The 14,545-nt window shown below is 35.0% G+C and overlaps 1 protein-coding gene across 1 annotated transcript in view; it reads left to right on the forward strand.

Annotated features, from left to right (window-relative positions):
- ube2v1 (ubiquitin-conjugating enzyme E2 variant 1) overlaps positions 1 to 14,312 on the forward strand; it is a 28,608-nt gene extending 14,296 nt beyond the window's left edge. The window contains exons 2-3 of the mRNA XM_016240968.1: positions 6,575 to 6,723; positions 14,166 to 14,312. Coding sequence (XP_016096454.1) covers positions 6,575 to 6,723; positions 14,166 to 14,312 — 296 coding nt within the window. The remainder of the gene's footprint in view (positions 1 to 6,574; positions 6,724 to 14,165) is intronic.
- The last annotated feature ends 233 nt before the right edge of the window (positions 14,313 to 14,545 follow it).

Consider the following 14,545-nt stretch of genomic DNA (forward strand, 5'->3'; position numbering starts at 1 on the left):
TATATTTCTTTAAAAAAGGTTATAAAAAACGTAAATAATTATCGATACCGAACAATATGAAACATTATATCGTTGATACATTTTTTTAAGCTATATCGCCCAGCTCTACGTCTGATTAATTCAAGAGTGAAGCAGGTTACGGTCTTTATGAATGGACCACTGAATCATTGACACTAAATGATTCTGCGTTTTTGAATGAATCTTTTGAAAGGAAACAGTGCTGTGTGTTACTCAGAGATGCGCAACTGTTCTGCTATGATCTTTGTTTGGTTCTATTTTCATTAACCAAATCGAGCAAAAACAGTCAACATTGACAATATGAAAGTGACATGACATGTGGCCAAGTATGGTGACCCATACTTGGAATTAGTGCTCTGCATTTAACCCATCCAAAGTGCACACTAGGGATATGCTGGTATCAAATTTTCATGTTGCGATTAATTGCTTATGCTTTTATCACGGTATACGATATTATCACGATATTGAAATTTAGTTTTAAAAAGTGCTGTCATAATACAGTATAACAGGTTTAATAACTTTTTTCTTATAACAAAAATAACTGAACATTTAAATGCAATACAGAAAAATGTATAAAGTTAAAAGTTTTACACCGATTAAAGTACAAAAGAACTATAAAGACCAATAGGTATCACTTTACAATAAGACCTCATTAGTTAACCTTAGTTAATGCATTAACATTCATAATGTGCAATAGCTACATTTGCTACAGAAGTTATTCATCTTTGTTTAAAAAATACAAGTCTTAGTTCATGTTAGCTCATTAAATAACAGTTGCTACTTTAAATTTTAGAATACCTAAGATTAATGAATGTTCAGAAGAATTTTTCATTGGCAGTTTAACTAATGAAGCCCTAATGTAAAGTGTGATGAACAATAAAGAATCAAAACACTTTCAAACAATACCTAGGGCATGTTGTTGTCCAGATTAAAATGTAAAAAAAGTTTGAAAATAAATAGCCTATTAAGTCTAAATATTTAAGTATTTGGCTCTGTGATGAACACCATAGCAAATACACAAATCTGAATGACTGTTTAAATCATTTAAACACGATTCAGAAACAGAAAGTAGTGCAGCTGCTTTGTTTACGGGGCTTCCGGGGTAAGGGCTGCATTTAAATGAATTATTATCATTATTTCTGCAGTTTAGCGTCATCTGCTGTCAGAGAGGGAAAGTGCGCTTTCATCCAGAGCGTCTCTACCATGTTCCGCCATGTGCTTCTCGTCCGCGCTTGTTTATGTCTGAGTGCGCACGTGTCTTTCACGCAGCATACAGCGGTGTTGTGCATTTTGACCAGTTGATGGGAAACGTATTCTTAAAATGCATTAAAAATTCTGAATAATTTGTAATATATAATTATTCACGGTATTTAGAAGTGCCCACGATAACAATATCATTAGCATTACCGAATACCGGCACAAGTCTAGTGCACACACACACACAGCAGTGAACACACACATAGACCCGGAGCAGTGTGCAGCCATTTATGCTGCGGCGCACGGGGAGCCGTTGGGGGTTCGGTGCCTTGCTTAAGGGCACCTCAGTCATGGTATTGAAGGTGGGAGGGAGCGCTGTACATTCACTCCCCCCACCTACAATCCTTGCCGGTACGAGACTCGAACCTGCAACCTTTGGGTTACGAGTCCGGCTCTCTAACCATTAGGCCACGACTTCCACAATATTGTACTAAAATGTAAGTCGCTTAATATTAACATGCTGTCTACACAGGCGATAATGCCAAAAAGAAAGAAACATCGGAAAATAGGCAATAATAATAATAATAAATAAACATTTTATTCAAGACAATATTATATGACATCAACATGTATTTATCATTCTTACAATCACCGCCAGAATGTCTAACTTCACCATGATGAACTTAAAATTGGGTTCTATTATTTTTCCTCAACAGTTCAAACACAAATTTGATAAGAACAGAGTAGAAATTATTAGCAGCAGCAAAGCTAACGTTTTCTGTTAGTTTAAGCCCAAACTAAGAAAAGTAAAACCAAACTTTGTGGCAATAATTAAGACCCAACTGAACATGGTGTATTTATGGTGCATGTCGGCAATGTTGTCTCGGCGGGGGCGGGGCGTGGGGGAGGGGGGGCTTATGTAGGTGATATTATCGGATATCACGATATTTTTAAAGGCGATTACCGATAAGATATTTTTGACACATTGCCCAGCCCTAGTTCGCTGTAGGCTGCCCACGAAAGCATGATATTGCTCTTTTTTTCAGTGTACATATATCAACAACACTGTAGATATTGCTATTTTACCTATGCAACTTATTGCAGTCTAAATTTCTAGACTGTATCCCACCCTCCACAAAAGAAAAAAGAATTGCCCACCCTTCTGTAGTGCTTAAGAACCGGGCCTGATATTGACTGTTTTTGCTCAATTTCACTGACAAAAATAGTTCCGATCAAAGCCACAGCAGAACTGTTGTTTCTCTCTGAGCAACACACAGCGGTGTTTCATTACTGAATGAATCCACATTTTTGAACGAATCGAGTGAGTCAATGATCCAGTGGCCCATTCATAAGGACAGTCACTTGCCTCGTTTCTGAATGAATCAGCCGTTTGAATTGGAGCCCGTCCGATATATCGTAAAGCCGATATTATAGGCCGATATGGGCCTGTCGCTGATATGTTGGTATCGGTGAATATGCCGCCGATATGAACATTGTTTTTACAGAACATATAAAGCAGATTAAATGCTTCTGAATGGTGTAATTACTTAGTTTGTCCAGCCTTTTCAGCGCTCCATTCTTTGCTACTGGCGACCCAGGTCAGTGTAGTGTAGAGATGCGCGGATGAGCTCAAACATCACCCGAGTCAGCTGCTTCAAATTATCCACCCGCCACCCACCCTCACCTATATTTGATCGTCACATTACAGTGATTCTAATTCTTAGTTTTGCATGATGATATGATGAATGGATGGTTCATTTTAACAGCAGATTCAGTGATGTTAGAGACTAGAGCTGATCTGCGCATCACGGCACGTGTTAGCGGCGCACTAAAGCCTGTGTTACGGCCACCGAAGCTGATCTCGGCCACTCAATGCTGGTGTTTACTGGCCGCACTGCGACCTAGAACTCATGCTTATCACATCGGTCACATCACATCGTGCGGCGCAACAAAATACAATAGAATATATATAGAGACCGTGTCTGTGAATATTGAACTGCAAAAAGACGATTTAAATACGAATGTTCTGCATGTTCATTGGATTACCAGAAAATACACAACACAGAGTTTGTGAAAAAAAATATTATTCATTATTATTTATTCATTTTAGATGTTTACATTTAGAAAAGCTGTGCTTCCTGCATAAAACCTGCCCCTGTTGGTTTGGCAGTAGCTTGCTTGCCCTACGCAGTTACCTTGTTTAATTTCTTAGTTCAAGTTGTGTATATTTTGTTCTATTAATGTTGTTTATAATAAGTGAAGTTTACTGTTAAGTGCACTGATGTCAGACTAGGGCTGGGTGATATTGCTAAAAAATGTATCGTTATCGTAAATATATCGTTCGGTATTGATAATTATTGACATTTTTATAACCTTTAAAACAAAAAGCAATAGAATTTTTTATTTTTTTTTATTTAACCACTGTTATTTATAAATAACACTTTATTGAGACAAACAAAAATATTTTTTGTTTTAACAATCAAACACAATAAAAATTAAACATATCTAATTTCTAATGTTTTATATGCAGATTAAATAGGTCTTTATTGTATAGGTCTAATTGTCTCCCGGGGGCGCAATGAGCAAAATAATGCAGCGCATTTAGCAAGTAACTCTATAAAAACGTTCATGACGTCTAAATTAACTCATAAAAATCTAATATAATTTCGTAAATTGCATAAACAATTACGAACAAAACAGCATCATGTATGTATGTATGCATTGCTTTATCCAAAGAGCCGAAGCGCCATTCACACAGACTGCATTTAAAAACATATGAGACCCAGTGAAAAGGAATAAACCTCCACAAATTTGTGACGTGTTCTCTAAAAGTTTAAACTGTTTTAACTTTGCATGGCTTTCTATACATCTCTTCTGTGAGACGCGAGTGCAGCAGTCATATTTGTCCGTCAAAAAAAAAAATGCGCTGAATCTGCGTTCTGTGTGAATGGCTTGGTTTCGGTTTTAACCCATTCAAGATCTTTTCCGCATTGAGCTTCTATATTTCTCTAATATTTTGAATGCATCACACTGCAGCGGCGCATCTCATGGGCTAGACTAACAAAACATTAAAATGCAACAACGTCACTTACAACATCACCGCATCTCGCGCACCACTGATGATGCTCCCTGATGCACACCTAACATTCAAATGCAAATGTTTATTTTAAATTTGACTTAATTCTTTATTCACAATCTCTTCATCGCAGGCACAGCACTCATTTCAACATGTGTTTGTGTGTGCTGTCTCATAGCACCTCATAGCATGTGCCTATATTGTGTGCTATATCGAAAAAAAATTCTATCGATATCGAAGGTGTACATCAATAAATATCGATACCGTTTTATCGCCCAGGCTCATTTTGAATAATAAAGCTTAGTTAAATTGTTAAATACCCTGCCTCCATTACATAGGCCTATGTTTGTTACATCATTATAAGTGTTTGATCACCACATTTGAGCTATCTCAAAAAATGTGTTTATATATATATATATATATATATATATATATATATATATATATATTCTGTTTATGTAGGCTATATACTGTATTCTATATACAGTACCAGTAAAAAAAATTGGACACACGAATGGGAATTGTCCAAACTGTTGACAATACTGTACTATAATATAGCCTACACACAAAGAATAGTGGCCGATATATCGATATTGGTCTTTTTTTCTCACTAATATAGGCATCTGCATCGGCCCCTAAAAAACCCATATCGGTCGGGCTCTAGTTTGAATGAATCGGTTGAATGAAAGAATAAATGACTCACTCATTAAAACCGACATTTGCCACCACCTACTGGTGGTTTAGTCATATTTAAAAGTATCATTGCATTTTTTTCAACATTTATTTGTATGTTTTAAAAAATATCTAAAACATTAATCTTATAAAATTATTTGTGCATTTGAAATTTTAAATGTGTAAATGCATTTATGGCACCTCAGCTTCATCAAAATGCATCTAATGCCACTTCAGATGCAGCTTCTGTTTCCTCAGCAGTGGAAAGATAGTTTAATACTAATTTCATTTGAATGGTAACAACTCTACAGTTTCTTATTATTCTAACTGAATTAATTGAAACAAAGTAAGAATTTCATGTGAAGGTTAGGGGGGTATAAATGACAATTTATAAACATAGTGGGAAATTACATCTGTTTTGTTACATACAGCAACTCATTTTAAGTTACAGTGGGGAAAAAAGTATTTAGTCAGCCACCAATTGTGCTTCCTCTTTCGAGTCACAGAGCACTTTATTTTGAGAGTTGTTTAAGAGAGAGAAAGTCTGTAACTTAGTCCAGATTGTGGGAATTGTAATGTTTAATCATTTCTTTTATTATGTAAATAATTTTTGCATTGAAATTTACATAGACTTTTGTTTGTATATGCTGTCAATTATAGTTCTTAGAAAGAAAATTGGAATCGGCAAAAATCGGTATTGGCAGGTCACACTTCCAAAAAATCGGAAATCGAAATCGGCCAAGAAAATTGCAATCCGTGCATCTCTACTAATTAGTTAGATGTTTTAATCAGATTAGTTGTCCGGTCAGGCAAGTAAAATTATCTTTCGCTTGCCCTTTCTAAAAACCCACTTGTCCCAGACAAACATAAATGTCGAGCTCTGTTACTGTATATAAGATTTAACCCGCCAAAGTGGGAGTGACCGTGTTACCCGCCACTGCTAAAATCCACCCGCGTTTGGCGGGTTTTAATGTCAAGCCCTGGCTGTATATTAGAAAGTCATAGGCTAAATAAAAAAGAATATTACTTACTACCCTTTTTTTAGTCAGATAGGCCTGCGTATTAGCACACAGATCAAAATCACTCTCGTGTACCCCTGGTGGTCAGTCTGGGGTACCCCAGTTTGGGAACCGCTGTATTAATACATTTGTTTGCCAGCACTATCAAAGCTAGTGATGTGAGAAAGCGAATTGATATGTTCATGCAGTCGACAGAAATCTTGCTGTGCCACGGAGCGCCATTCGCATAGTTTTCCATTAAATTATATTATAGTTGTCCCAAATTGTTGTTGTACATAATGACTTCAAACTAGGCTGGAAGATTGTGTGTTGTGCATTTTTCAGGGAAACATTGGTCTTTCTTTGGCTCCAATAAAGTCTGTGTGCTTCATATATAGAGCTATAATATAGATCGCGCTTTCTCTTTCCATTTTGCTGTTTTAAAAAAAAAAAAAAAAAAAAACTGAACTTCAAACTCATCTATTATGTGCATTTATTGAAGTTAACTTTTGCCTGTGATTAAATAAACATGCTTTTTAACGCTGCTTGAATTGAAAGCAACGCATCCAGTGTGTGTGATATGAGTTATATTATTGTGCGTTTGTTTTCAAAGGCGTGAAAGTCCCCCGTAACTTCCGGCTGCTGGAGGAGCTTGAAGAGGGTCAGAAGGGTGTTGGAGATGGAACGGTGAGCTGGGGTTTGGAAGACGATGAGGACATGACCCTCACACGCTGGAGAGGAATGATCATCGGACCCCCTAGGGTCAGTTCTACTAGCCTAATTAGCTCTTTTAAATTAATTTAAGATGCATATTCTTGTGCCTGAGTAAAATGTTCCTACTCAGAAAAACAAGAGGTCAGAATCTGAGTTTATTCTGTTAGAAACACTCTGCATGTTTCTGAAAAGAACCAAATCCCAATAACAATATTACTGGGGAAAAGGCATACTACAACATTTGGGATGTGCAATATGCATTGTCTATGATGATATCATAATTGTTTTAACGTTGTGGAAACTGACATTGAGAATGTCACTTACTTTGCAAAAACCAAACATTTCTTCAGAGTGCAAGCTTTCCCTGTATGATCTAGCCCAGGGGTGTCCTGGAGGGCCGGTGTCCTGAAGAGTTTAGCTCCAACCCCAATTAAACACACCTGAACCAGCTAATCAAGCTCTTACTAGGCATACTAGAAACTTAAAGGCAGGTGTGTTGAGGCAAGTTGGAGCTAAACTCTGCAGGACACCGGCCCTCCAGGACCGAGTTTGGGCACCTCTGATCTAGCCTATTAGAATTCAGTTAAAATGCCCCCAGTATTCAAAATGTAAGAGTGCAGAATTTCACGAAATTAGCATGATTACAAATGCTTATTGAACTGTTTTATAAAATCCATATCACATGAATTTAATTGTATCATGTAGCACTATATTATGCGCACCATGAAGGAGTATAATCCAAAATAGCCTTTTAACTTTCCCTGCCAACATTTTTTTTTTTAAGTTGCCAGCCACTGCATGATTTTCACTCAAATTTGATGGCCTCCAGTATATTTTGCTGTATGAATATTTGAATATGCAATACAACAAAATAAAGATCAGGGCCTCTACTTTTAAACAAAATCAGTTTTATTCTAGCTTAAAGCATTTTTTTTTATCAACACTTGAATATAGGTAGGTTTCATAAAAATGCGTAATTTTGAGCAAAAAGGTGAGAAAATCACATTTCTATCAAACTACATCTGGATAATATTCAGTATGATTATCAAAGCATAAATCCAGTAAATCACTTCCATCAACACCTCCAAAGCTTGCACAGGCATATACCACTTCCTGGATCAACATTTTACTCTGTAACATTATGCAGTTTTCATTTATATGCTGTCTATTGCTGATGATCACATTATTTTTCATATGCATCTGTTTACATATGAGATCGCTCGTTTCCAGGGGTGTGAAGTAACGGATTACTCAAAGTACAATTACTGATAAAAACTACTTAATTACTGTAACGTGAGTATTTGTAGTTTAAAAATTGTGTACTTTTACTTGAGTACATTTTAAGTGATGTATCGGTACTTTTACTCCGCTATTTTCCTCCGTTTATGGTCGTTACATGCTTATTTTAATTTTATTTGTATCCATCAATGTGATTGGTTAGATAGTAATAGGTCTCGTGACTTTCATCAAATCAAATTTTGCATAGAAAACTTTAACCGCCAATTGTTTATCATTGCTTCAAGCATCAATTCAGTCGCATCTTCCTCCAACTTAATGTTAAGGTAAATTTCGGATTTCTGCTTACTAAATGATTTGTATATATGCTTGCCTATCTACACGGCCTGAAATTTGGTGTGAGGTTGTGGGTATTGCATACAGTGTTAACTCACGCAAGTGCCACGTTCGGTAAATTCCCACTCACTTTTGAGATGCGCTGCCTCTCACGTGCGTTCTGCAGCGGTCACTTGGATAAGTCGTTGTTGCTTGTGGAACTTGTTGACTTTTGATGAGTTTGAACGCGTGAAAAAGTGTTGAAAACACAAATTGAGGACCAATCTGCACCTTATTGATGACCCGTGGCATTAATATACTGCATCTGTGCCAGTACGTGATGTAATAAAACTGCAGCTCGTTAATAAACTTTTTTTTTTTATCCATTTTATACAATCCACCTTCAATTAGCAAGTGCACTCGCGCATAAACAAACAATTTTCAATTTCAACTCTTTTTGTTCCATTCACCGCCGAGGCTCAGCAAAGAGACGTGCGTGTGTGTTTTCCTTTGAAAAAGTTTCCCCAGAAATAACTCGCTATTTAATGCATTTCCCCTTACAAATTGTATTATCAGCATAACAATTTTTTTTCTTCAATCGAATACTGTTTCCGTGCTGTTTTGATGTATTTGAAAGAGTTGGCAGTCAAAAGTAAAACTGCTGGATGAAAGATACTCTTCATTCTTTATGACAAACAAGATGATGTGAATTACAGAATGAACAACAATAAATTGCGGTGTACAGCGTTTATTATGAGGGGGTAGAATCCACAGCTCAGTACTCACTACTCAATACTCATGAGTACTTTTAAATAGGCTACTCTTTTACTCTTACTCAAGTAGTTTTTTTGGACAAGTACTTTTACTCTACTCGCACTACATTTTTTGGAAGGTAATGGTAGTTTTACTTGAGTATATTTTTTCAGTACTCTTTCCACCACTGCTCCTTTCTCCATCCTGTCCACGTGTGTTTTTGTTCGGGAGGTTTTGTACTAGTTTAGAAGATGCGTAATAGCGCTACCGAGTGTATAACAGTGAAAACACGGAAAGCTGTAAAAACTTCTCGTTGCGTTTTCATGTAAAAGACGAGAACTCGTCAGTGGCAGGGAAAGAGTTAATTATAAATCCTCAAGGAATAAACACAGGAGCGCACACAATTGTAAAGCAAAAAACCGGCAGAGAACAGAAAACAAAGTATTTATAATGGGTAAATTAATGAGACTCACCTGAAACTAATACTTTACCAAAGAAACTAATGACAAGATCAGAAACTAGGAAGACAAGAACTAAATGGGAACCTGGAACATAAGAAAACATAACAAAAAGTCCATAACTGTGACATTAATATTAAAGGGGTGAATTGCCTTTATTTTAGAATATTTCATGAAATTATTTTATACTTTTAATGTTTGGTATGATTTTTACATCAAGAGCAGTCATCATTTAGAAATAATTGGCCATTTCTTTGTTTGAACACTATTTAAAAGTGTGTCTCCTTCAATTCATATCCTTGCTGTAATGATTGGCTCACATCTTTGCATATTTATTACTAAACTATATTTTGATGGACTGATGTCTTCAACTCCATTAGGACTCTTTACTTTTCAGTAGACGCTTATGAAAATATTTTTAATAAAGTGAAACTTTTTTTTTCTAAATTTTTTAATGAAGTGAAGGTTAGGTTTTAGAATTCCACACTCAAGCGCACACAAAGTTTGCCACAAAGCACCGGCAAAAGTAATGACTATATGTTGTGAAAAATAGCAAGGAGATGTATAAATTATTTATTAATAAACTAGTCTGGGAGGTAAGTAGCCACTACGCTGAGTTTCGGTTCATTTTTGTGCTGCGCTCCAGTTCATGGAGACCAAGACGAAAGAAAGCACATCCTGTTTGTTTTCTTTGTTTTACAAAAGCGCAACGTCTTGTTGTTATTGTGAGTGTACACAAATAAAAGTAGATCCTTGACAGTTTTGAATCATGTATTACTCTTATCTGTATGAGCAAAAATTATGGCATATTTTGTTTCCACTGTTATAAGGAAAAAATGCAAATGATCATGCCAGCACCTCCATTTCACGTAGTAAGCGCGCTATAGCTTCCACACTTTGCATAAACACTTGAATATGCGCCTAATAGCGCCCATTTATCTAGGGTAACATTAGAGCAAATGGCTGTGTAAAGTTGCTACTACTTACTTTTAATTATAAGGTATAATTGACTTTTTTCCTGTGTTTAACCGACCAATACAATTTTAGCCGACTAAGCCTCTTTTATTCAACAAACGTTTAGTTGGCTATTGGGGGGCATCCCTATATTATATATATATAACTGGTACACTGTAAAAAAAAAAATGTACCGTAGAATTTACAGAAATTACTAATTTATTTATATTATTTAATTACAGTGAATTGCTATGTGAAACAGTAATTTGTAGTATTTTTACAGTAACATTGAATTAAATTTGTAGTTTTTTTACAGCAATATTTTGTAATCTCACTAAAGTACAGTATTTACCTGGAAACTAAAGTTGCCAATGAAATCCTGTAAATACCCCTAAATCCAAGATGTTTTAATAATTTAACAATGAAAATGCTGCAAAGAATTATTTTAACAGTAAATTGTAAACCGTAAAATACGGATTTAAATGCATGAGCACTATCTTAATACATTTACAAATTAATAAAAACCAAGTCAAAGATGTTGCAAATAAATATTTATTAAAACTGGCAGAAAGACATTGCAAGGCTTTTACTGGTAAAAATAAAAATGTCAGTCTTTCAACAGTTAAAATCTTATCATAATAATAACATGGCATCACAAAATAACTACAAATACTTGTTATATCACAAAATAAGCTAAGAAATATTCTGAGTAGAACATTAAATTTCTATAAAAATGAAGGTCAATCAACAGAATTCGTATAATTTTGGTTAAAAAGGGATTAAAAAATGCTGGAATCAACATTATACCGCAAATTCTGTTGTTTGAGCTTATGTTCTATTACATTTAGAATATTCTTGCAAAAGACAATTTAATAAATGCATACTGAAAGTCCATCAACTTTCTGAGTTGAGCACACACATGAGGGTTGTCCCTCTTCTCAGAGACCTTTCCACTTGTTTTGCTTCTATGTATCCGTCTTGTATCCAGTGAGTGTTGTGATTCCAACAAAACATCTGCACATAAAAACAAGCAGAAGCTTTAGAATAAAGTTCAGTGTTGAATGAAACTAGCTCAATAAAATGAATGTAAAAATGCCACTTATACAGTACAATCAGCATGTGCCAGTACTTAAACTAAATAAGTAACCTCTTCTCTGAGACCTTTCCACTTGTTTTGCTTCTATGTATCCGTCTTGTATCCAGTGAGTGTTGTGATTCCAACAAAACATCTGCACATCAAAACAAGCAGAAGCTTTAGAATAAAGTTCAGTGTTGAATGAAACTAGCTCAATAAAATTAATGTAAAAATGCCACTTATACAGTACAATCAGCATGTGCCAGTACTTAAACTAAATAAGTAACCCTTTTCACAAATGAAGTTACTCAAGTAAAACCTTTAAAAAAATTTAAAAAAAAACCCTGTTACCTTTTAAAAAATTCAAGTGTGCAAAAGATGCCTGCTCCCGGGACGCCAGACTGAAGTTGTAATAAGACTGCAAATCCAGCCACAAAGGTATGAATTCACAACCATCTGACCCCCGAAAAGCCACTGGGTGCACCTGAAATGAATAAATATAAGCCATAATGTAACCTACAATACAGTATTTCAATATAAAATGTAATCTAAAATACAAGTTTATCAAATGATTTACAACAGAATTAATAAAAATACATTACCTAATACAATTGAAAAATAAATCAACTCAACAGTTTAAACATTTACCTCATGTTTCTTGTGAGTTTATGTGTGCCGTTAAGGTTATTTGTTTTGATGTTGAATGTAATAAAATCAGAATCAGTCGCGTTTTCGATGCTTCCCTAGTTTTTTTTTTTTGTTTTTTTTCTTTCTTTTTCTCACCCAAGCTTTAATCAGGTTAACTTGTCCAATCGGGCATATAAATATGTCTTTCACTAAAAAATTGTCCCGAACCAGCTTTATTGTCAGTACAACTACAGTGGCAATAGACACCCATTTACATGTAACGTTAGTTTCTAATTATAGTAAGTTGTCACATCAATATGGGACAGTTTAACACATAGGAACAAATTAAATTTAGCTGTTTGTCAGTTATTTCGACAGATAGTAGTTACTATAACAATCATTCACACTGGGCATTACGTTAAATGTTGGGTAAACTACTTTAAATGCTCTCAATAAGAAAATTAAACTGCCAAAATAAAAATAAAAATGCAGCATTTAGCCTAACTGTGCTATGATGGCAATTTCCAGCTTACTGCACATACCAAGGCCGCTTGTCTAAATGTCGTGATAGCAGGCTGTTGTAACGATATGGCTTATACATTAACTTAATTTTACTTTTATTTATTTAAGTGAATTTACCAGGAATTATGAATAAAGCTCTAATCTTCAATCGTTCTCGAGCTGCTCCAGTCAGCTGGATTTCAGATTTGAATGAAGCACGCGCAATCCCATAATACCACACTACAGTAAGTTAGTGTAAAAACCAGGCGCTACAGTGACAACACCTGCTTCTTGTAATAGAATTACAATCGACATTTGACCCATAATGCATTGCGAATTACAGCTACATCTTGTAAAATGTTTAAACCGTAATATACTGTAAAATTGTACTGTAGAAACTACAGCAATTGTTTACAGTGTATAATTACAGTTACTGCTATTAACTGTTTGTGGAAAGTTGTGGATTACATAAAGTTAACATTGTTTTTGTTTAACTAATAATATAAATTGTTTATAGAATCTGTATGGGACTGGAATCATTAAATTCCTAACGATGCACGAGCAGAGATGTAGCAGAAGTCGCTAAACTTATCATTGAAGAAAAAGCTCCAGTTCTTTGAGGAATTGTGTAGAAATGTACTTTTGAATCTACCATTAAAACCCAAATATGTTTTTCTTTATAGTTTTCATGAACCATTCTAGAACATGTTTTTAGTATACAGTGGGTATAGAAAAAAATAATAATTTGTTGCTTTGCATCCTGAAATGAAGATGGACACAATTTTAGTTTTATCCAGCTGTATTTAGCCTACTCAGTGCAACTTATAATATCCAAGTGAAAGATATAACAGTTGGAAAAAGTAACACTCCCTTGTATCAGTATTTTGTTGAAGCACCTTTTGCTTTAATTACAGCCTTTAGTCTGTTGGGATTTGTCTCTACTAACTTTGCACATCTAGACTTTGCAATATTTGCCCACTCTTCTTTGCAGAAAGTTCAGTTAAATTTGATGCACTGAGTAAATATTATGATTATTTTAAAGGGGGGTGATTCATTTCTATACCCACTGTATTTTGGGCGTTATATATGGAATTAATTAACTTAATCTGAAGGGGCTTCAAATTACTTGGCAGTTGTATTTACATGTAGACTAATCATAAGGGCATAATATGTTTTCATCAGGGCATAATGTTTTGTTATTATGAGCTGTAAATTTTACAGGGCCAAACCAGGCATCTACATTGTTTAACATTTATTCTAAAAGAATAGCAGAATCCAATATCATTGGAATCACTTTCAGAAAGATTTTTTTCTCAGCTGTTGAACAATTAAAACATTGACAGCCAATCCATCCTACTTTAAAGAAACGTTTAAATGACAAAACTGCAGCAACAGACCAATATCATACGTTGGTGCGGACGCTGTTATATTTATTGTTATAGTTATCATTCTTGGTTTGAACGGGTATTTAGGCTGATGACTTTCACCTTTATGTTTTTAATTAAGGGATTAATCAGTGTGATGTTGTTTTAGAATTACACGTTTATAATGATTTTTTTTTTTTCATGCAGACCATCTATGAGAACAGGATGTACAGTCTAAGAGTAGAATGTGGACCAAGATATCCAGAAACGCCCCCTTTTGTTCGTTTTGTGACGAAGGTCAACTTGAATGGAGTGCATAACTCAAATGGTGTGGTAAGTTCAACGGAGTACTGAATATTCAAGTTCTCCCTCATCTGTGACTTTTAATCATATGCATGTCTCATTAGGACCTTCACAATTCATGCTATTCATAATTCCTTTGTTTATCATATTGTGTGTGTCTACACATTGAGAGAAGGAATTCTGAATAGCTAATAAACTGAACCTGTCTGAAATGTTCACAACCGGAAACTTAAAAACAACCCAAATATTTCAGTGTTTAATATATGAATGAAGATTTTTCTCTG

Source organism: Sinocyclocheilus grahami, unplaced genomic scaffold, assembly GCF_001515645.1.
Source record: "Sinocyclocheilus grahami isolate Dianchi unplaced genomic scaffold, SAMN03320097.WGS_v1.1 scaffold606.1, whole genome shotgun sequence".
NCBI classification, from domain to species: Eukaryota; Metazoa; Chordata; class Actinopteri; order Cypriniformes; family Cyprinidae; genus Sinocyclocheilus; species Sinocyclocheilus grahami.